The sequence below is a fragment of the Balaenoptera borealis genome (genome assembly GCF_965194805.1).
Source record: "Balaenoptera borealis genome assembly, chromosome: 1".
NCBI lineage: Eukaryota > Metazoa > Chordata > Mammalia > Artiodactyla > Balaenopteridae > Balaenoptera > Balaenoptera borealis.
Genome location: NC_138860.1, coordinates 116,448,856 through 116,472,291, shown reverse-complemented (window position 1 = coordinate 116,472,291; position 23,436 = coordinate 116,448,856). Strand labels below are relative to the sequence as shown.

The following is a 23,436-nucleotide window of genomic DNA, read 5'->3' as shown; positions in this document are numbered from 1 at the left end:
CGGCAAGTGGGGGCCACTCTTCATCGCGGTGCGCGGGCCTCTCACTATCGTGGCCTCTCTTGTTGCGGAGCACAGGCTCCAGACGCGCAGGCTCAGCAATTGTGGCTCACGGGCCCAGTTGCTCCGCGGCATGTGGGATCCTCCCAGACCAGGGCCCGAATCCGTGTCCCCTGCACTGGCAGGAAGACTCTCAACCACTGCGCCACCAGGGAAGCCCCTGAGTTCACTTTTTAATCTATTTTAAAGTACTTATAGCAGCATGGTTTAAGTTTAAACAAGCACAGGATTGGCAATTAGGAGATTTAGATTCCAGTTTCCATCTCTGCCACTAAGGGCAATAATGTTCCCATGCTCCTAATAGTTAAGTAAATTATGGCTTATTTTCTTCTACGTATAGTAAGCGTTGGACTCAACATGTTAAGTCTCTTCTAGTTTTAAAATACCATGGTACTAAAAGGTGAACATCTTTCTCTTATATCTAAATTTATTTTTAAAAAGAATGCTCATTCACTATATTTCTAACTCCTTACATAGGTACTTTTAAATTACATCATTATTAAGCACCTACTATGTGTGTCAGCTATCTCAAATCCATTCTGGAGTAAGGCAAAAGAAAAATAAGCAAAATATATCTGCATGCATTTAATGCCACTGAATTGTATACTTAAAATTGTTAAAATGGTAAATTTTATGTAATGTATTTTTATTACACACAAAATATGTATATCTATCTATCTATCTGAATGCAGTGGTCCCCTAACGTTTTGTGACTACCATTTAAAATTGCACTACAGTTGTTTGGACACAAGTCTGTTTCTCCAAAGGACTCAATCACTCCAGGGACAAGGACTCTTTCTTAATCCTAGCTGTAGCTCCAGGGTCTAGAACACTGTCTGGCTCTTGCCAGGGAGGGCATTTTTATCCTGGTTTGTCCAAGTGTTGTTATAGCATATATTTTAATTATCATTTTCAACCAAGGCTATGTATTAAACATATAAAGTTTTTAAACTTTTGAAAGACTCACCAGAAAAATTCTCTATCACATGAACTGGAGTTCAGAAAATGTGATCACAGAACTCTAGACAAGTGTTTGTTTGTCAAACAAATGCATTAGACTTTAGAAGGTAAAAAGATAAACTTAAGTCCTAGCATCAGCCCAACAGATCTTACATGCAGCGTAAGAGGTTCATGATAGCATACTTAATTAAGCAGTATGCCAACTAAGCCATTCAAATAGCTATCTAACTAAACTATCCCTATCACTTTCCCTAAGTAGTTTTAACAAAGCCATGGCATCTCAGCCTGAAATAATCAAAAGTTAAGCAGGTGCCTAGAATATGCATTCACTCCTCAGACAAAACAAAAGCTACGGGTTGGAGATTTTGTTGACATTCCTGAATATTATAGTGTCATTTCTTAAACCCCAACTTAAGACTACTTAGCTACATGTTACTAATAGGTTAACCGGGATGTTTACTACAACCGGGAAAGTTGGCTTTTTCCCATTCACGAGGCTAATCCCGCCCCACCGCCTTCACTTTAAATTCAATTAAAACAATTCAAGAAGCCAACTAATTAAATTCTAAACTCAGCGGAATACTGAAGCCCAAACCACAGTAGTGCAGCGCTTGGGAAAAGATATCTTTAAAAAACTGTGCATTAAGAGTTGCCAGAGGTCGAGAGCCGCTAACATTTCTTGAAAAGTACAGACCACACCCCACTTTCGCCAGCTGTGCACCTTACTGGTCGCAGAGGCGCGCAAAGGGTGGGTGCGAGCAAAAGGCAAGATTAATAGCTTGGGCTGCGGAATAATCTATCAGGTTTGAGTCCCGAAACTCTTTCGGTTGTGGAGGTTAGAAAAGGGTCCGTTTACGTTAGGCCTAAACTGTGGCAAGCAAAGAGAAAGGGACCTTGGGAAAAAAACAAAAAGGAGCGAGTAGTTTCCCGATTTCTAGCGTTCACGGCGGGGCAGTTAAACGAAGCAGGAAAGCGGGCGTGTGTTTTCTTCTTCCTCTTCCCGCTTCCCAGGAGACGCGAGCCCCGTCCGCTCCCCCCTTTTCGCCCCGGCCGGGTCCAATGGCAGTCCCCGCCGCGGAGCCTGGTCGGAAGCCGCCCCGCCCCACTCCCGCCCTCGGGGTCCCCTCCGCCCCACCTCCTTCGCCCGGCGGGAGGCGGTGGCCGCGGCCGTCACGTGCCCTGGCAGCCGCCAAGTGAGGCCGCTTTTGCGACGCGGTGACAGCCAAATGGTGCGACAGGAGGAGCTGCCGCCGCGGCCGCACAGCCCCGCACCGAGAGGTTCGAGGCGGCTCCTGGCGTCGCCCTGAGGCAGCTACTGAGCAAGAGAGTCCAGCGCGGGCGGGCGGCGGCGAGGGGGAGCCCGCTACGAGTGTCCCGGCTCCCCGCCGCTCTCCAAGAACCGGGCGAAATAAGCCGCGCCTCCAGCAGGGGCTGCGCCTCCATGAATCCCTAGGTTTTTTTCTCTCTCCCCGCTCCTCACCCCCCACCCCGGATCCCGTCCCGCCTTCTCCCTTCGCCCGCCAGCAGCGGCCGCGTCCAGGTGTGGAGTCCAGAGCGGAGCGCAATGGCGTCCAACCCCGAACGGGGGGAGATTCTGCTCACGGAGCTGCAGGTAAGGGCCGCGGCCCGTGCGCGAGGCGCTGGCAGAGCAGACGGAGAGAGTCTGGCGCGGGGTAGGGGGCCGAGGGGAGCCGTGCGGCCGCCGCGCCCCTAGCCCGCTAAGTGAGGAAACTCTGGGATGTCACTCGGGAGCCGCTTCCTTCTGGAACCAGAGCCTCTGCCCCCGCCGGAGCCCTGGCCTGCCACCAATTTAATTTGACAATGCCTACCAGAGGGACCCCATCCTGCGGCCGGAGTCGGCTCTCACCCGGTCCCCGGGGCGGCCAGTTCGCCGCCCCTTCCCTGGTGTCAGAGCCGCCCGCGGACACCCCTGGCGCCCCCTACCTCCTGCGGGCCGGACCCCGCCCCGCCTTTCCCTCGAACACCGCTCCTTAAACTCCTTTGAATGACTCCCAAGCTGTTTTCTCGTCCCTCCCCTTCCCCTCCGACTCTGCACAAAGAGCGCCCCCATTACTTCCAGCCCCCAGACAAGTTTTTTTTTTTTTTTTTTTAAAGAAAAAACAAAAAACAAAAAAAAGTGTCTCACCAAATGCTGGCTTCACTTCACCAACCCTCTTTAGGTGACTAGATTTCTTTCTTTTATTTTGAGGGCTAACCCTTTTATTTCTTTTTTACCAAGTGATAGTTACATGGTCCCCTTTTCAACTATTCCCAGCTCAGATCCGGAAGCTCAGATGCTGATGCTTTTCAGGCTTTCATTTTCCCTCCTGTTTGAATACCAAAAAAGAACTACAGAAGTTGTTTACAAACGGCAAATTAGTCGACTAAGGGAAAATGTTGGACACCACATGCTTGCAGAAGATGTGAACAAAATAGATCCCTTAATTAAAGTCCACGTTGAGTAGCAATATTATTCTTCCCATTTTCCAGCTAAATATTTGATGATGTAGGCACGATTTTGGTGTTTAGGTCTCTTTGATGTGCAGGGTATGTGCGCTACCTTGTTGGGTTTATTTTTCTTTACTTTGGAGTGTCCCAGAGATGTTTACATCTGGATTAAAGTTTCATGCTTGTTCTTTGACTTAAATTTATTTTGGTTTGTTTAAATATAGTCTTTTAGCTACTCGAAGATTGAGATGGGAGTTAAGAGAAAAAAAAAATAGCCTACTTACATTCGTTTTTGTGTGTTGGGCAGTTAATTTTTTTGAGAAGGCTGAATCTAGACACTCCGAAGTGTTCATTCTTGATGATTTCAAAATTCAATTGCTTCTAAATTTTTTGCTGTTTAAATGTATTTTCGATAAATTCCTATATTAGCTTGGTTTATTGTGCAGTTAGATGTAAGCTTGAAGGCATTGTTATAATACTCGATATTTCCTCCATAAAAATAGATTTCAACAAGGTATATCAATGCACTTTTGCAAATTTGGAATCCTTTGGAAATGCAAGGCTGAATTTCGTATTATTGCACATGTTGCTATATAGTGTTTTAATTACTCTTAGCCTTTTCTAAGGAAGTCTTCCAGCATACCAATTTGCTAAATGAATGGAATTTATTGTTTTATTACTTTACGTGAGCTTATGAAATGAAGTTTGAGGCACGTCAGAAATGCTTTCCATTGCCTAGTCTTGAAATACGAAAAGCATATTTTACTTCTGACTGAAAAAAAGCCATGAAAATAACAGGAGAATTTTTCCTTGAGTGGAGTGGCTTCAGAATCATAAAGTATTTGGCATCCTTATTTGTATTTTATAGAAAGTTGACATAAAAAACTCTTATTTTGGTACTGAATGTGAAAATATATTTTCATGTATATTAAATATAACATTTAGGGACTTTTAATAAGACCATTTTTTACAATAACAAAGAAGCAAGTCAAATAAATAGGAATATTTAAATATGAGTATTTTAAAAATGGGACCAAACTAGGGGAACGTCCAATGTAAAGTTAGACTTTTAAATAAACTAAAATGTAACCCCCTCCAGAAAAAGAATAGTTTTTAATAAGTGTTACATTTTAGGTTGTCATGTATATCCAGGACATTTTTCTTGGTGTATTTGACTCCCAATTCTAATAAAAGTTATTGCATTTGGACTTTATCATGTTTATTAAAATAATTGAAAATATTATTTATATCAGCACTCAAGATGAACCATGATAAAATTTGCTTCACCAAGTATATGCATCTGTTCAAACATTTTATTATTTCATTGGGTCATGAAACTAGAATATAGTAACCAAATATTTATCAAACTTGTTTGGAGAACCAGTTTTTAAAAACCTTCTAAGTTGTTTGAATTTATTTAAATTGAAAAGTTGTTTAATGTGAGGTTCTTAATGCTTTTCTGCCATACAGATTTTAAGTAATTAAATAGTAATTTGTGTAGCAAGTTTTTAAATTGTTTAGTTGAAATTGTTACTTTGCCATATCTTTTCTCACTCTGGAAGTTACATGTTACAACTTCTTTTAATGAAATTGATACTTATTTATTTAGAAACATTGTATATCCAACATGTAAAAAATTAATTTTCGAATTGTATGGCAGAATTTGAAATACTTTTCTTGAGGTGGAATTGGCTTATTAATAACTTTTGATTGTGGAAAGACAAAGAAAATCTGAAACCACAGTCTTGTTAATTATTGTAATATTTCTATATAATGTAATGTTTCTAACTCTTGTTAGTAATTTAGGAGCCATTCAACAAGGAATCATTAATAAAGTATACACAAACTTTGAAGGCTAGAGGCTTCAATGTGTAAGGAAGAATATTTGCTGTGGTAAAAATAAAAATAGGCTGTTAAAAAACATAAACTTAGTTGGCAATTTCTAATTTTTATCTCTTGTAATTAACTTGTTATGTCAAGTTCTCTTGTTTTTTATTTGAAGTGTAGTGGGAAAATGAGTGCGATACTTTCGTGAGGCCAAAGAAATTAAAGTTTATTTTCAAGGAAACTGAGTTAATGAAAACTATATAAAGAATCTCAAAATGAAAATGTTGGCTACAACAGTAATTTTGTAAAGTGCAGACCCAAATATTGAGTAGCATAGTTATAAAGTTACCATGTTGATTATCGCATATTCATCTTCGTCAAAATAGCTAATAAAGTGTTGGGAATCTTGAATTCCATTCTCAGCAGAATTTATTTAGGTAGAGGTGACTTGCTCAAGTGGAAGGTTGAGGTAGCTGGTCTTAAGTTACAGGGATTCATTTCAACAAACCTTTATTGAGTAGCTACCAAAGGTATATTGGAGGGCATAAAGATGACAGGATATGACTTTCACTTTCTAGAGGAGAGTACAAATAACCTTTCTTGATTATCTGCTGTATGTTAGACATTGTACTTGGTACCCTGTGTACCTTATGTAATCTTTAAAACAATCCAATAAAGTGAGTGTTGTTATTTCCATTTTACAGATCAGGAAACTAAGTTCAGGAATAGTTAAGTCAGTCATTCATGTGCACAGTGTAAGTCTGAGTTTGAATTTGGATTTATATCTTTTCGACTACACCATTTTGTAATATGTGGACCCATAAATGTTTTGCATTCCAATATTGTAAATGTGTGAACTTTTTAAAAATTGGCCCAAAATGTAGTTAACCAGAGTTAACTTTAATATAAACTTTATACTACTTGTTAGGTTCCTCTCTAACAAGGAAAAGTGATTTCCACATTTTATTTGGTAGTCTATAATTTAACAGTGCTTTATTATTGCAAATAAGGTATAACATTCTACAAAGAATAACAGTACAATAACATTTTTGCAGGTTTTCTTCATTTAACAATTAATGTTTCTGATGAAAGTTGTCAAATGTTCACCCAAAACCTTCCAAAAGATTTCATGTTTCTCTGTAGACTGTCCATAAAATAAACTTTGCTTTAAAATTTTAAGCTATGTAACCAAGCTATGTGTTTGGCACTGAGTAGGTACACAGTACATTGATGAGAAGGCTCCATTTGTTACCTAGGATGAGAAATGTCTTGACTGTTAAAAGTTGACTATGATCATTGACTTAAGAAATTACTTAGTTTTCTTTAATTTACATTTCTAATCCCTTGTCCCAAAAATATTCCCTTAAAAAGTTCAAAAAGGATTTCTGCACTAGTTATATCTACATACAGCACCCTTTTATTTTACACATTTGATGGGAAATTAAGAGATGGCATCTAATTTTGCAGTGATACTGGAACGTAGAAGGTGTCTGCGTTGGGAGGATTAAGACTAGCATGAGTTGGGGGAATGTAGCATGAGAAAGTAGGTAGATGGGTAAGACACATTTTACAGTTTTTTTTCAAATTATCAATGTAATACAAGTGTATTCTAGAAAAATCTGGAAAATGCAGAAAAGCATCAAAGAAAATAGAAGGTGCTCATAGTTCTATCAGAGTAATTGACGAGCTTTTCCAACTTATAAGTCCCATGGCATTTGAGTCCATTTCCTCTTTTTCCTCCCTTTTGTAAAAAAATTGAGATATATTTGACATACAATGTGTGATTTTAAGGTATACAACATACTGATTTGATATTTTTCCTCCCTTCTGTATCCTATTTTACTTATTAGAATTGTAAAGAGAAATGAAGTTCATAGAGTTTTAAGATAGAAATAGCTGTAGGTTAAAAAAAAATTGCCACTAGTTCTAGATAAGTGGATCAAACTAGCTTTATTGACTTTTTTATCTCAAAATATTTTTATTTTGAGTAAGTCTTTGTGCTGAAACTGGTATTATAAAATGATGGCTCTAAAATGATCATGTTTTTCGATCATCTCTAATTAGTTAATAGAGAGATGAATATCACTTAAAATAATGTTACTTCCGGAAGCATATATGATATTTGAACAGAGTAGTTAATTTTGCATCATTTTCTAGTACTGTGTACTCTGTTGAACAGTTGTCAAATGTCTACTGTATTTCAAAAACCAATTTTACTCTAATTAGAGTATGACAGAAATCATGTAACATTTAATATGAATAACTTTTGATATGCAGCAGAGTTCAAACTTGACAACAAAGAAAGTCGAAACTAGTTAAAAGCTTTAAAAAGATACTTAAAATCTTGACTGAGAAAAACATACTAATGAAAAAGTAAACTTCTAATATCTTAGAAAAGCAGAAATAGAGAACATTTATTTTGATACATGTCTAGTTTCTCTTAATTTTATCTAATGAAATCTTATTTGAAACTAGCTCCGTTGTCACATTTAGTTTTTCACAATCTCAGAAAAATTAAATTTGTGTAACATTATATACATAAATATTGTCTGTTAAAAATGAAGAACAGGAAAGCCTGGGAGGAGTGTATTTGATGGTAAATACCTTAGATTTGAGGGTAACTGTTGGTGTCGTGTTATAGAGATGAACTGATAGACAAGAATTACATAATATATACTGTTATTAGGATTTATCTATTTTAGGAACTTGGCAATGGTTTACTTTTTCTAATTGGTTGAAGCTTTACTGCCCTGGCTTACAAACATCATAATTTATTGGAAAGTTATTATAGAATTTAGAATTTATTTTAGATTATAGAAAATATACTTACCACCCAATACGTATGCTAAATATCATATATTTTACAATTAATCATATTGTTTTCCCTTTCCTATAGTTGTTTCCCTAGAGATTCTCTAAGGAGGTGCTTGTTTTGTCTGTTTCAGAATTTTCATTGAACAAATTTCATTAAATTTTCAGATTTTTTTTTCCTTTTATTAAACCTTAGGTACACTGGTTTGGATTAATCATTATCCATCCATATATCATTGTAATAAACACCCATGGACCACCACTCACTCCCCAACTCCCCCTAAAAGCTAGGAACTTAACCTATACATGGTTTTTCTTCATTCCATCCCCCTACCTCCACATTCTTGTCATCCAAAGTAACCATCATCCTGAGTCCTGTGTTCATTCTCTTTCTTTGCATTTAGTTTTGTTGGATATACAATTCTAAAAGTTATATCTTTTATTTTAGTTGTTTTTATATAATTGTGTTCAATATAATCTCTCCAAACTTGATTTTTCACTTACTATTGCTGATTTAACCATATTATTGTATGTTGCTGTAATCACTGATTTTAATTGCTGTGTGATATTTCAATGAGTAAAATATTCAGCTCTCCCCTTATTGGTTATTTGGATATTTATCCACTGACTCTTCCTTGTTGGGCATTTATTTATTTTCTGGTTTTTGTAATTGTGAACGATGACTATGGATGTTCTGTGCATTCTTTCTTATTGCATATATGTAAGAGTTTCTATTAATTATATACCCAGATGTAGAATTGTTGCCTCACAGGGTAATGCCCAGCTTGCAGTGTGTTTGTGCCAATTTATAGTTTGTCAGCAGGTAAGAGATAAAAGATCCCTTGGTCATCTATCCTTTCTGACATTTGATATTGTCTTTTAACTTTTACAAATCAGAAGAGTGTAAAATGTGATCTCATCAAATGGTCTTGATTTGCATTTTCCTGATCATCACTGATGTAGAACATTTTTTTTTTTAATGTTTACTGGCCTTTTATGTTTCCTCTTCAGTGAAATTTCTGTTCATGAGTCTTGCCTATTTTTCTGTTTTTTAAATTGATTTGTAAGAGTTCTTTATATTCCTCATATAAATCCTTTGTGTGTATTGTGAATGTCTTATCTCAGTTTGTAACTTGTCTTTTCACTTTCTTTTGGGGGTTTGTGGGAGGGACAGTTTTAAGTGTTTTACCTTTTTGGCAAACATTGAAAATCATTTACATCATTGTGATCAGCAAGCCTGCACTTAATATCTAGTCTAGGTTTGGTATAGAAAGGGTAAAGTTATACAGTTTATGACTCATGGATTTACAAAGTATCCACAGGAACAACTATAGGAAGTTGTATAAAATATTGTATTGTTTAACACATACTAGGCACTCAAATGTTATTTTTTTTTTTTTTAATTTTTATTTATTTATTTATTTATGGCTGTGTTGGGTCTTCGTTTCTGTGCGAGGGCTTTCTCCAGTTGCGGCAAGTGGGGGCCACTCTTCATCGCGGTGCGCGGGCCTCTCACCATCGCGGCCTCTCTTGTTGCGGAGCACAGGCTCCAGATGCGCAGGCTCAGCAATTGTGGCTCACGGGCTTAGTCGCTCCGTGGCATGTGGGATCTTCCCAGACCAGGGCTTGAACCCGTGTCCCCTGCATTGGCAGGCAGATGCTCAACCACTGCGCCACCAGGGAAGGCCCCACTCAAATGTTATTTGACTCAAAGGGTAAATTTAGAAATAAATAGTGTAAATTATATATGTAAATAGTTCATCAGTTGCTTATTTTCCCACTCCATATCTTTTCAGTGCAAATTTATTACTATTACTAATTATTAATATTTTATTCTTTCATTTGAAGGACAATATATTCCAAGTCTAGAATTATATGAATTGGTTATTCAGTTATATGCATAGCTTGTCAATAAAGTTCTGTAGCTGATTAGATTTAATACTGGATATAAAATAGAAAATAATCTTCTCTTGCAGAATTTACTGGTATTTACACACGTGGAATCCTAAATGCAGTTCTTGCCATTGCTGTGATATCTGTTGATGAAAAAAAATTTAAATTTAATTTTTGTTAAATTTATTGATGGTATGCTTAAAAAACTTTTGACAAATTGGGCACTCTTCAAAATTCCACTAAGAAAAATATATTTGTTGAATATATAAATATGTTCATATCATATAATCAAGAAGACTTTTACTTAAGGTACATTTTTAATAAATAAGTAAATTTAGTGATTGGTCATGTAGCATTTTGATCCATTGGCAAATTAGCCTACTTCTCATTTTGCAGCTCCTGTGATTGAATATATCATCCAATATGGCAATTAACTGTTAAATTATATGTGTATCTCCCACTTTCAGGACAGGAACTAGGTCTTACTCAGTTTTATGCCCCTAGCACCTGACATATGGCTTACACTTGATATATGCTTGAATAAATAATGCTTAATAAATAAATGACTGATTTCTATGACTAATTCTGTGACCCGTTTACTACATCTGACTTGTCTGCATTTCTGAAGGTGATCATTCTTTCTCTTGTTGCCCGTGTTAGAAAGATCTGCTGGTCACTTTTATTTGACTGCTGTCTCAGCCTCTTCAGTTGATTCTTCTATTTACGTAAATTGAATTCATTCATTGCTTTGCCACTGCCCAAGTTTGGGCTCTCATTATCATTTGGATGATTATAATATCTTGATATTCCACCTCTACTTCTTCAGTCTCATTCTGTTTTTGTTTAGACTATGTGCAGCTGCTAGATTCAGAAGTTGTCTGCAGCGTTCAGTGACTCCTGACTGCTTGTGAGATACAGTCCTAATTCCTTAGCTCAGAGCTGGAAGCTGTCATTGCCGTGGCCCCAAAATACCTTTTTTTTTTTTTAATTTGTTTTTGACGCAGGTGCAAAGGCAATCCCGTGGAGGATTTTCTTTCTTTCTTTTTTCTTTTAATTTATTTATTTTTGGCTGCGTTGGGTCTTCATTGCTGCTCGCGGGCTTTCTCTGGTTGCGGCGAGCAGGGGCTGCTCCTCGTTGCTTCTCATTGCAGTGGCTTCTCTTGTTGCGGAGCACGGGCTCTAGGCACACAGGCTTCAGTAGTTGTGGCATGCAGGCTCAGTGGTTGTCGCTTGTGGGCTCTAGAGCATAGGTTCAGTAGTTGTTGCGCACGAGCTTAGTTGCTCCACGGCATGTGGGATTTTCCCGGACCAGGGCTCGAACCCGTGTCCTCTGCATTGGCAGGCGATTCTTAACCACTGTGCCACCAGGGAAGCCCCCCAAAATACCTTTTAATTCTTAACTCTTTTCATGCAAACAGCCTATTTTTTAGGCACACCATGATTAGTGATTTTTCCTCACCTATATTCTGTCTGTATTTTATTGTTTTATTTTTTTCAACTGGAATGTTTCTTTAGGGCCTAGTTTAGATCTGCTTTTTAATTTTTTTTCTTATTTTCCCCTAGTCATGTATAATGTCTCCTCAAAACTTACGTAGGATATTTTCTATCTCGTGGCTTTTACCATACATTGTATTGCACCATAGTTGTTTGCATCCTGCCTCATTTTCTCTGCTGTGTTGAATGCTTAAAATCTTTGACAAAAAGAACTATATGTCCTGTCTTCACCTTTACACTTTTAGTCCTTAGCAGAGCAACTTGTACATAGTAGCTACTTGTTAATGTCTGTTGAATAAATAACAGGCTCATGTCTAAAAGTCCCCAGATTTTAAGTTTATTACCTAAAACTTTTTTCCTGCTTTTGTTATGGTCTTTTTGAGGGAGAAGAACGGCATTGCGTCATTTTTCTTTGGGTAGGGCCACTTGACACGTACATGATATTAAGTTTATTACCTTTAGTCGTAATAATTTAGTTCCTCATCTCAGACCGAGAATTTTCTACTGGCAGAAGAAACAAAGTCTAGATACAACTGAAGCAAGTAATAATAAAAATAGCAATTTTTTTATATTATTAAAAACAAATTATAACTAATTTATATTGATGTTATTTCACTGAATCCTTAAGACAATTCTACTGAAGTTGTACTATTATCTCTACTTTATAGGGAAGAAAGCAAAACTTTAAAGGAAATAACCTCTATGGTCACATAATTGGCATGAACCAAGATGCTCTCTGACTTGAGAGGACAAATGCCTCTTAACCCATATACTGTAGTTTCTCTTTCTTCTTTTGGCATTTTTCTCTGCTCCTCCTTTTCCCAGACTCACCCCACTCCAGTAACCACCCCCTATCTCCTGTCTGCTCAGGTTCTTACCCTAGCCTTTCACTTTGTGCAGCATCCCTTATTTTATATCATTCCTTCTCTCTCAACAATGCCAATGTTTGCTTTTTCATTAGGATTATTCTTGATGACTAGCTAGTTGATCTGAAGGACAAATCTTACCTTCAAGCTCTAGGTAGGATAGGCTTGAACCCACAATCTTATGGCCTATGGAAATCCAAAGTCTCCCCAAGATTTCTGTTTTCCTGGTGGGAAGCACTTAAATTCTCAGGGCACCCTCTGCTTCCTGGGTTTCTGTTTCTACACATGTTTATAGGCATGTAACAAGTTAATTGGTTTCAGCAAAGATACTTATATTTCACTTAGTCCTTTCCCCCATAGTATACCCAGTTTCATATACCATGGTTGGCTCCTCTCTCCTCAACTTCCTGTCTATTCTTCAATCCTTTCTTTCTTATTTGCCATCAAAACTCCAAATTCTTCTCTCCCTAAAGAAGAACAGTTCAGTTCCCTCAAATTCTTCCTCTCAAAAGGCAGAGCCAAGCTCCTCAAGTGTTCATCAGACAAGACCTTATATATTAAAGGAATCAGTCCTCCTTAGAAAACAGGTATACTTGTAAACAGCAAAACTTATTTCTTGCTGTATCAGTAAAAGTTATCTAATTTTTTGTTCTCTTGGGAGCCTTGAGGAGCGGGGAAGTGTTCTTTTATCTACTGATGAGCCTGTCAGTTAGAAGTGCCTGTGACAATAAAGATACTTGACCCTATCAATTCTTGATGCGTTATCAGTTTGGTACATAAAGAAAAGGAAGCCTCGTTGAGTTTTAAAAGTATGCATTTTTTTTTGAAGATACTTAAGCATGTTACAACTAGTAGGTCATGGACCAGTGCTGTTCATGATGATATTTTCACCCTAAGGACAATGTTGTATGAGTATGTATTCTGTATATGTCTATATAAAGTTGCCAGTTTATAAGTAGAGATGTGGACTGTACTCCATTCTGAGATTTTGCTGTTTCTGCTTCTCTTTATATCCTTACATTCTTGATGTCAAAATGTACTCTCTTTTAAGAAATGATTAGAATAATTGATAGTTATATTCTAACTGGCAAAATAATAAATCAGTAATCTTATATATATCTGCCAAATTTCTTTTTGGAAATTTACTGATCAGTAATTTTAAGGCCTAGTTGAAATCACCGGTCTAGTAGGTAAAGTTTTGAAATCATACAGACCTAGGTTTAAATCCCATATTTAGCACAAATTAGCTGTCTGACTTGGTGGGTTATTTAGCTCCATGAGGCAAGTTTTCTTATAAAAATGGTGATAATTTCTGGCTCAGGGCTATTGTAAGGTATTTTTAATTAAAGTATAGTTGATGTGCAATATTATGCAAGTTACAGGTGTACAATATAGTGATTGACAATTTTTAAAGGTTTTACTCCATTTATAGTTATTATAAAATATTGGCTATATTCCCTATGTTGTACAGTATTTCCTTGTAGTTTATTTTATACATAATAGTTTGTACCTCTTAATCCCCTACCCCTATATTGCCCTTACCTCCTCCCCTCTCTCCACTGGTAACCACTGATTTGTTCTCTGTATCAGTGAGTCTGCTGCTTTTTTGTTATATTCACTAGTTTGTTGTATTTTTTATATTCCACATGTAAGTGATATCATACAGTGTTTGTCTTTGTCTGACTTATTTCACTTAGCATAATACCCTCCAAGTCTATCCATGTTGCCGCAAATGGCAAAATTTCATTCTTTTTTATGGCTGAGTAGTAGTCCATTGTATATATACCACAGCTTCTTTATCCATTCATCTGTGGATGGACACTTAGGTAGCTTGCATATCTTGGCAACGGTAAATAATGCTGCTGTGAACACTGGGGTGTATGCATCTTTTAGAATTAGTGTTTTTGTTTTTTTCGGATACATACCCAGGAGTGGAGTTACTGGGTCATGTGTAGTTCAATTTTTAGTTTTTTGAGAAACCTCCATACTGTTTTCTACAGTGGCTGCACCAATTTACATTCCCACCAACAGTGTATGAGGGTTCCCTTTTCTCCACATGCTCGCCAGCATTTGTTTTTTTGTTTGAAATTTATTTTATGTTGGAATATAGTTGATTAACAGTGTTGTGTTTCAGGTGTACAGCAGAGTGATTCAGTTATAAATATACATGTATCTATTCTTTTTCAAATTCTTTTCCCATTTAGGTTGCTACATAATATTGAGCAGAGTTCTCTGCACTATACAGTAGGTCCTTATTGGTTATCCATTTTAAATATAGCAGCTTGTACATGTCAATCCCAAACTCCCTAACTCTTCCTCCCCCACACCTTTCCACCCTAACCATAAGTTAGTTCTCTAAGTCTGTGAGTCTGTTTCTGTTTTGTAAATAAGTTCATTTGTATCTTTTTTTTTTTTTTTTTTAGATTCTGCATGTAAGCAGTATCATATGATATTTTTCTTTTTCTGTCTTTTGTTATTTGTGTTCTTTTTGATGATAGCCATTCTGACCGGTGTGAAGTGATATGTCATTGTGGTTTTGATTTGCATTTCCCTGATGTATTTTTTTAAATGATGTACATAAAGTTCCTGGTATATAGTAAACAGTAATCCTTCCCCTGCAGGTTCATGTTTTAGGATTACTTCATTTTTCTTTAAATATTTAAGTTTTGTGGTTGACAGTCTGGCTGAAGTTGAGCATAAGAGATCTAGAGAACTGATCATACTTCATAGGTTGTTTTCCCCTCTTTTCTTTCCTCTTTTGCTTCATAGAGGGTATAATGAGGATAGCTATCTGAAAGATGTGTGTATTTCCATGATTGTCTTAATTTAAATTATCAGTATGCTGAAGTTATGTGTGTAAGAATAATAAGAAAATGATAGTTTGATAAATGATGAACTTCTAGGATTGAGCTTTCATTTAAGAGTCTGTTATTTGTCATGCAAAAAATACACATTGTAAATATTGAGCAATAGAACAATTCAGAGATTTCATGAAGCAGTTTAAATAAGTTCAGATCCTTATTTTTTCCTTTCCTAGAGGCTTTTGGACTTTTTATAAATTTGAACTAAGGTTATATATCTACAAATTCCAAAATGGTCCCTCACATTTCAGCACTGGAGAAACAGACTTGTGGTAATATACTTCTGAATATTAATAAATAATATCAACTCTAATAGAATATGTTTGAGCTTTGATGTGTAAGTTATAGTAAATGTCCAATTATTTGTTGTTTATTGGTTAGAATAATTGACTTTTCATTTTGTTGCTATGGAAACTTTGTCTTTGCACTCCAGCATCAGGAGAGTCCATTTTACTATAAATTTTTGTTCTGGTATATGTTTTCATTGTGTTAAAACCTCATAGAACTCTATACAAAATTCTACACTTAGTTTTGGTTTGTCCTTTTAAGGATTGGAAATCTTAAATATCAGATCTAAAGTAAAATTCTTACTTATCAAATCCCTAAAAAAAAACCACTTGACTAAATCTTAAAAAAAAAAAAAGTGGACCTTTCCTTTCCTTTTCTTTTCTTTGAAGTTAGCAAGATGGCAGATAGTCTTTATTTTACTGTACTGTAATGGTAATTATAGAAATGAAACTGGTGTTGGTTGGTTACCTCATACAAAATAAAGAGGAGGATGTTGAAAAAATATGAGTAATATTACTAATAGCAATATCACTCTATGTTTGTGAAGCATTTTTGAGTTATAAAGCACTTTTATATGTATTATTTCAGTTGATTCTTAAGATGACCCTTTTCGTTAGGCATAGGGAGGAATTATTATACCCAGTTTACAGGTGTTCATGTTTACTCAGCCAATGCCTGCTTTAACCTAAACCGTTATTTTCTGACTCCTATCCCTCATTTTAGTACTCTATACAATTCTAGTTTTATTAATTTTTAAAGTTATAATCTTTTTCTTTACTATGCTTAAAAACTGGTTAACATTTTTAAAGCTATTTTAAAATTGAATGTCATTTTTTTTTCAAGAGAAAAGAACAACTATAAAGGCAATATATAGTTTGCCACCTAGTTGTGAGTATTCACGGTAGTATCAAAGTCCTTTGTAGAATTTTTATAACATAAAAATACTGTAGAGGTATAGTGATTCCAGCAGTAGTAGTGTGTAACTTCTGGAGAGTTTATCATGGTTTAAAGTTTATACATAATTTAAAAATCATTTAAAGAATTTATTACTAATGAAGTTGAATGATGTTTTCTATATTTATAAATTATATATGTTAAAATAGGCCAATCATGTTACCCACAATATCGACTTGCAAGGTATTTTATGTGCATGAGACATATTAGTGCACTGAAAAATTACTCATTTTATATCTTTTAAAGGAATAATATATATCTCTCTGATGTTAAAATTTAGTCTGCCCTAATTTCTAGTTTGTTTGTGGGGGCAAATATCTTACAGTAATAAACTACTTTAAATAAAAAAGTTTTTAAAACACCTTAGAATAAACTTCATTTTATAAGCCCTTTTCCACTTGAGCATCTAATAACTTTCCTAAAATATTTTGTTGTAACGTGTTAACACTTCTACTGATCATAGCATTTGGGCCTGAATACATTCAGATAGATTTGTGAGAAAAAGGATGATCTATTTGTTTTTGTTACCTACATTAATTTTATCCTCCTTTCTTGTGCCTAAGTAATTTCTTATTAGTGGTAGTATTCTCATCCCTACCCTAGTTTTTCCTTGCTATGCTCTTTACAATCTGAGAACTGTACTTTTATTATACCCTACCACTAAAATAGAGTTCATCTTATCTTCTAAGGAAGGTGAAAATAGCTATACAGTTAACTGAATGTATTTCTGGGTTCTGTTTTTCTTGTTGCTCAATATGTGACTCGCTCAAGGCCAGCTGTATTGCCAGTGCCTAAAACCAAACCAAACCAAACAACAAAACACTAAGTATCAATACTTCGCAATTCAGCTTTGACTTTACTCTGTCTAACCTTGTGCCTTCTTAAAAAAGACAATATTCTCTGTCCACCTAGATCCTGTAGAAGTAAAATGCTCAGCTCTTGGCTATAGTGGGATAATGTAATACAACTTGATTCCTAATGGGGTTACTATAACTATTTTTCAGCAAATGTGATGTTTTCTTCTGTAAAAAAAGCACTGTATTTCCTTTTTTGGTGACTTTAGATTTCTAGTTAACTCTTTTATCAGAAGTACTTATTTGGTCAGATTATGATGCTTTTAAAAAAGTTTTTTAATTGTGGTAAAATGCACATAACATTTACCATCGTAATCATTTTTAAGTGTATAGCTCAGTGGCATTAAGTACATCCACCGTGTTGTACAACTATCACCACCATCCATCTGTAGAACTCTTTTCATCTTGGAAAGCTGAAACTGTACCCATTAAACACTAACTTCTCACTACCCCCTTTCCTCAGGTCCTGGCAAAAACTCTTCTACTTTCTGTCGCTATGAATTTGACATATAAGTGAAATCATGCTGTGTATATCTTTTTTGTGACTGGCTTATTTCACTTAGCATAATGTCTTCAAGGTTCATCTTTGTTATAGCATGAATTTCTTTCCTTTTTAAGCCTGAATAATATTCCATTGTGTGTATATACCACATTTTCTTTATTCATCCATTAATGGACACTTGGGTTGCTTCCTTTGATGCTCTTCTTTTAATATATATTGTACTGAGGTATTGTACCTAGTTGTGATCGTTTGATAGGGTATAACTGTTGTTCAGTGCAGGAGCCACTAGTCATATGTAGCTATTAAAGTTTAAATTAATTGAAATTAAATAAAATTTAAAATGTAATTCTTCATTCACATTAGCCACATTTTAAGTGCCCAGTAGTCACATGTGGCTAGTGACTGCCATATGGACAGCATTGATATATAGAACATTTCGATCATCACAGAAAGTTCTCTTGAACAGTGCTGTATAATGAATGCACAGGCTTATTTTAATACCTTAAATTTAAGGAAGACAGAAAAGTCTCTTGTGGATTATGGAAATATTTTTATTTATATTTGAATAAAGAAATGTTTTAGTTTTGTTTAGAAAATAATTATGTCTGTTTAAAGACATATTTTGCAATGAGTCAAGAGGTTTGGGTTCACACTCTGACTGGAAAGTATTAAAGTACTTTGTGCTGAATGAATGTTAAATTGGTTTTCAAGTGAAGTAAACAATGTCTTAGAAGTTTAATATATTAAAAATACGTAAAGTGTATATATCTGTATATATCAGAGATTTACAGGAAAGTAGACTGAGTTTGAAATCATATTTTATATCCATTATTCTGTTAGTTAGGAGAGTATGTGTTGTGTTCGCTTTTAGGAGTGGAGTTTAATTATCTCAGGTGTAGAAGACAGCAAACGATGATTAGTAGTAATTTGTTCAGTTTCTTCATGTTGAGATCTTAAAACAACTTATTCTAGAAATTCTGTATTTTAAATTTTATTTTTTTATCAAGATATAATTGCCGTATAACATTGTAATAGTTTTAGGTATACAACATAACAATTTGATACATGTATATGTTGCTAAATGATTATCACAACAAATCTAGTTAACATCATCATCACACATAGTTACAAGTTTTTCTCTTCTTATGATGAGAACTTCCATAAGATCTCTCTTAGCTACTTTCTAATATACTATACAGTATTGTTAACTAGAAATTCTGTACTGTATTCTTAAGCATTTTTACTATCACTGAAATTAGATGAAGCTTTTTTTTTGCTGACAACCTCAAATGCCATCTTTAGAGAACTGGAGGGGCAGGTGGTGTGTGCGTGTGTGCGTGTGTGTGTGTGTGTGTGTGTGTGTGTCATTCCCTTTATTACTCTGTGTTGTGTGTGTTTTTTTTTTTTTTTAATTTTATTTATTTATTTATCTATTTATTTATGGCTGTGTTGGGTCTTCGTTTCTGTGCGAGGGCTTCCTCTACTTGCGGCAAGTGGGGGCCACTCTTCATCGCGGTGCGCGGGCCTCTCACTGTCGCGGCCTCTCTTGTTGGGGAGCACAGGCTCCAGACGCGCAGGCTCAGTAGCCGTGGCTCACGGGCCTAGTCGCTCCGCGGCATGTGGGATCTTCCCAGACCAGGGCTCGAACCCGTGTCCCCTGCATTGGCAGGCAGATTCTCAACCACTGCGCCACCAGGGAAGCCCGTGTTTTTATTAATACCAGTTTGTTGACTTATCTTTTTAGATTACTTTTTAAAAATGTATCACAGGATATTTTAAAATGCATGAAACTGTTTTTGAGCCTGCTGGCTATGTTTAGAAATTATTTTAATTGCTGAATAAGTGCTTGAGCTTGAGAGCTCATTTAAATCTAGCATTTTAAAAGTAATTTTTAAAACTTTTTATTAATTCCATGAGTATATTATTTGAAAGACTGTAAGCCAAAAATAAAATTCCTCATTTCTTAGAATAATGGTTCATGTATTTCTTTTCAGAAGTAAAAGGAAATTGATCTAATCTCATTTTTAAAAATCTATCAAATGACTTTTTCCATATCAGAACTTTTAACTGTTATTGCATTAGTTTAAAAACAATTTTTAGTTAGAACTAGTATTAAGGAGCAAAAACTTAGGCTGTTGTTTGTTCTGATCTTGTAGAAAGAGAAGGGAGTGATAGTGACAATAAGCAACTCTGGAAAAGATCTTTTTAGGCTTAATTATTGGAGTTGAGCTAAGAAAGGATACCAGTTCACATTCCAGCTCTTTGTAAAACAGAAACTTTTGTTTTTCTGTTAATAACTTGGCTTTCTGCAGTTACAGATAATGAGCTGGTGTGATAATGAGAAGTGGCTGAAGCTGAGGAAAGTAGATAATTTTTAAAATCGAATGTATGTAGATACCATAAAACACCTACAAATAGCAAAAAACAAATAACAAATATTTAGTTCAGGAAAGAGTTATAAAACCAGAATTTCACAGTTCACTATTTGAACACTAACATTTTGTTTTTATCTGGTGATACTTGCAACAAGTTTTTTCATATCTAGGCAAGGATATAATTCATTAATTCAGTCAATAGGAATGCCATTGTGTACCTACTGTTGTAATTATATTTGAGCAAATGAATTTTGGTATTATTGTGAAGTTAAAATAGACACATTCTCTTTGTTTCAGTAGTCCCCAAAGGAACGTTTTAAAAAAACTAATTTCAAAAGTTACATTATTAAGACATGTATTTGAGAGGCTCTCCCTGAAAGGTGATTAATTCTTATGATTCAGGCATTGCCAACTAGACACTGTATGAAAATTTCTTATTCAGAACCTTTCGTTTATATAAAAAGAACAGTTTACTTAAGGGCTTGCATTGTTGAAAGGATTATGTATCAAACTGGAGCCATTCAGTTTAAAGTACACTATTTATAGCTTTAGAAAACTGATCAAAATTAATTCTTATATTAGTTAATAAAAAATAATTTTTAAATGTCCATGGAATATAGAGCAGACGTCGCAACTAACATGCCTTCAAGATCTAGGCAAGTAACAAAATAGTGAAGCAGGTGAATGTAGGGAACATACACACAATGTGGAATCTGCAAGTATAAAAGCAGTTGGTGTCAATCATTTCTTGGCTGTGGTTGTTTCCATATGGGCTCTCATTGCCTTTTTGGGGGGAGATATACTCTAAATTTTAAAATATTTGTTTAAATTCTTAAAAGACTTCTAATCAAACAAGACATGTTTGTAGGACCATCTCTTCCACTACAGTAATTTGCCTTTATTAAATCAAATATTGAAGTGCCTACCATATTCAGGTACTATGTTAAGAACTATAGTATATACAAATGAATATTGGACCTGGCCACTACCCTTTAGAACAGCATTCTTCAATAATACTTCCTGGGATGGTAGAAATGTTATATATCATTTTGGTTATTGCCCTATATAGTAGCTACTGGCCATATGTAAATTGTGGCTAGTGCAACTGAGGAACTGTCTTTTTAGTTTAATTTAAATTTAAATATACACAGCTGCATGTGGTTAGGGACTATTCACTGACAGTGGTGCTCTAGAAACTAAATTCAGTTGCTAAGACCATCATGAATAGTTACCGGTCCAAGATTTAAATTATATTTCAGGATAGCAATGGAAGAGATGACTGGAGGTCACACGCAATTTCTAAGTGAGTTGTACAGGCAGTTGCTATAGGACTTCAGAGAAGGGAGTGGTCACTTTAAGATAAACTTTAGGGAGCAGGTGAAATATAAACTGGCTCAAGGGATAGGTGGAATTTTATTAAGAGAAAAAGATGTTCCAGGAGAGTGGGATAATGGGAACCAAATGCATGCAGGCAGGGAAAATTAAATAAAACTTCCTATTTTTCATTTAGAAGGCTGCCCAAAATTACGTTTCTTGGTTTTTTTTTTCTATTTTAACAGGCACATTATTTAATAATTGAAATTGGCCTTGATACATTTGCTGGTTCTAAACTTTTGTCAACAGCTCGAGAAATAAGGCATTGTGCTGTTTTTATTCTTTGAGGTCAACAGCCAAAAAGATGTAAAGAATGTAAACTTTTAAAAAATAGCTTTATGAACTTCGACTCAATTTTGCTGTGAACCTAACACTGCTCTAAGAAATAAAGCCTATTTTTTAAAAAATAGCTTTCCTTTATATCATATTTACTCCTTTTACTTGGAATATGCAGATTTCACCACTTAAAAGTTTTTTAGTCAGTTATGACTTCTTTCTCGTATGATGAAAGATATTTTAACTCAAAGAGCTAAGAGAAAAGCAAATGAAAGCTCTCAAATGCTTAGTTTTCATGAGGTATCGTAGTTTCAGTTGAAAACTGTTTCTGTTTAATAGTTGTTGGATCTTTTCTTTGGGGGAATTTAACCTGCAGCATGGTGTTTGAAATATTTTGTATTCTGTTCATGAATACACCAATTTAAAGGGATGACTTCTTAGGTAGTTTAGCCGGGGAAATCTTTGACTACTGATGCAGTGATATTTTGAGTAGAAAAATGATTTATGAATTAAAATATACTAAAATCCCTGTTAAATAATACCTTATGAGAGAGAGAGCATTTCCTTGATTATCTTATATAAAAGTAGCAGTACTTCCCACCCTACCTTCCAGCACTCCTCATCCCCCTTCTGCTTCCTTGGTTTATTTATGTAAATTACATGAAATAAAGCATTTATTACTTTATGTGCCTGATACTTAGTGGGCACTCAATAAGTATTCTTGTCTAACCTTCCTCATCATCATGAGTAACCAAATTCTTGTCTTTTAAAATGTATAGTGAGAGATACTTTTTAAAGTGGTAGTTTTAATTTATGCTAATAATATGGTAATTATTTTCATGTATTACAATAAAGTCTAAAGCATGCAGATAGTTTTATAACTATTTTTAATAACTTTTTCTTCTCCTTCCACCCCTCACCTCTGGTAACCACAAATCTGATCTCTTTTTCTATGAGTTCATTTGCTTGTTTTTGAAAATACAATTGACCTATAACACTATGGTAGTTCTTGTTACACAACATAGTGCTTTGGTATTTCTGTACATTTCAAATGATCACCCCAATAAGTCTAGTTAGGATATGTCACCATACAAAGATATTACATAGTTATTGACGATATTCCCCAAATTGTACATTTCATACCTATGACTCATTTATTTTGCAGCTGGAAGTTTGTACTTCTTAATCTCCCTCACCTATTTTTTTCCTCCCCTTCGCCCCCTCCCCTCTGGCAACCACCTGTTTGCTTTCTGTATCTATAACTCTTTCCATTTTGTTGTTTGTTCATTTGTTTTATTTTTTAGATTCCACATATGGGTAAAATCACATAGTATTTGTTCTCCTCTGTCTTATTTCACTTGGCATAATACCGTCTAGGTCCATTCATGTAGTTAAAATGACAAGATTTCATTTTTTTATGACAGAGTAATAATCCACTATATATATATATATATATATACACACACATATATATATATACACACACACCTCATCTTCTTTATCCATTCATCTATTGATAGGTGCTTGAGTTGCTTCCATATCTTGGCTATTGTATATTGTATAGGCATAGAAAAATAAAATTACTTGTTCATGTTA

At 35.3% G+C, this 23,436-nt stretch overlaps 1 protein-coding gene across 3 annotated transcripts in view; it reads left to right on the top strand.

Moving 5' to 3' along the window:
- The first annotated feature begins 2,209 nt into the window (after positions 1 to 2,209).
- PKN2 (protein kinase N2) overlaps positions 2,210 to 23,436 on the top strand; it is a 127,262-nt gene continuing 106,035 nt past the window's right edge. For 2 of the 3 annotated variants that reach the window (XM_082383308.1, XM_082383306.1), the window contains exon 1: positions 2,210 to 2,629. Coding sequence is in view for 1 of the 3 variants with exons in the window: in XM_082383306.1 (XP_082239432.1) it covers positions 2,582 to 2,629 (48 nt within the window). In the remaining 2 variants the exon portion in view is untranslated. Of the gene's footprint in view, positions 2,630 to 8,853; positions 8,927 to 23,436 lie in introns of all 3 variants that reach the window. The other variant, XM_082383307.1, reaches the window with a different exon arrangement.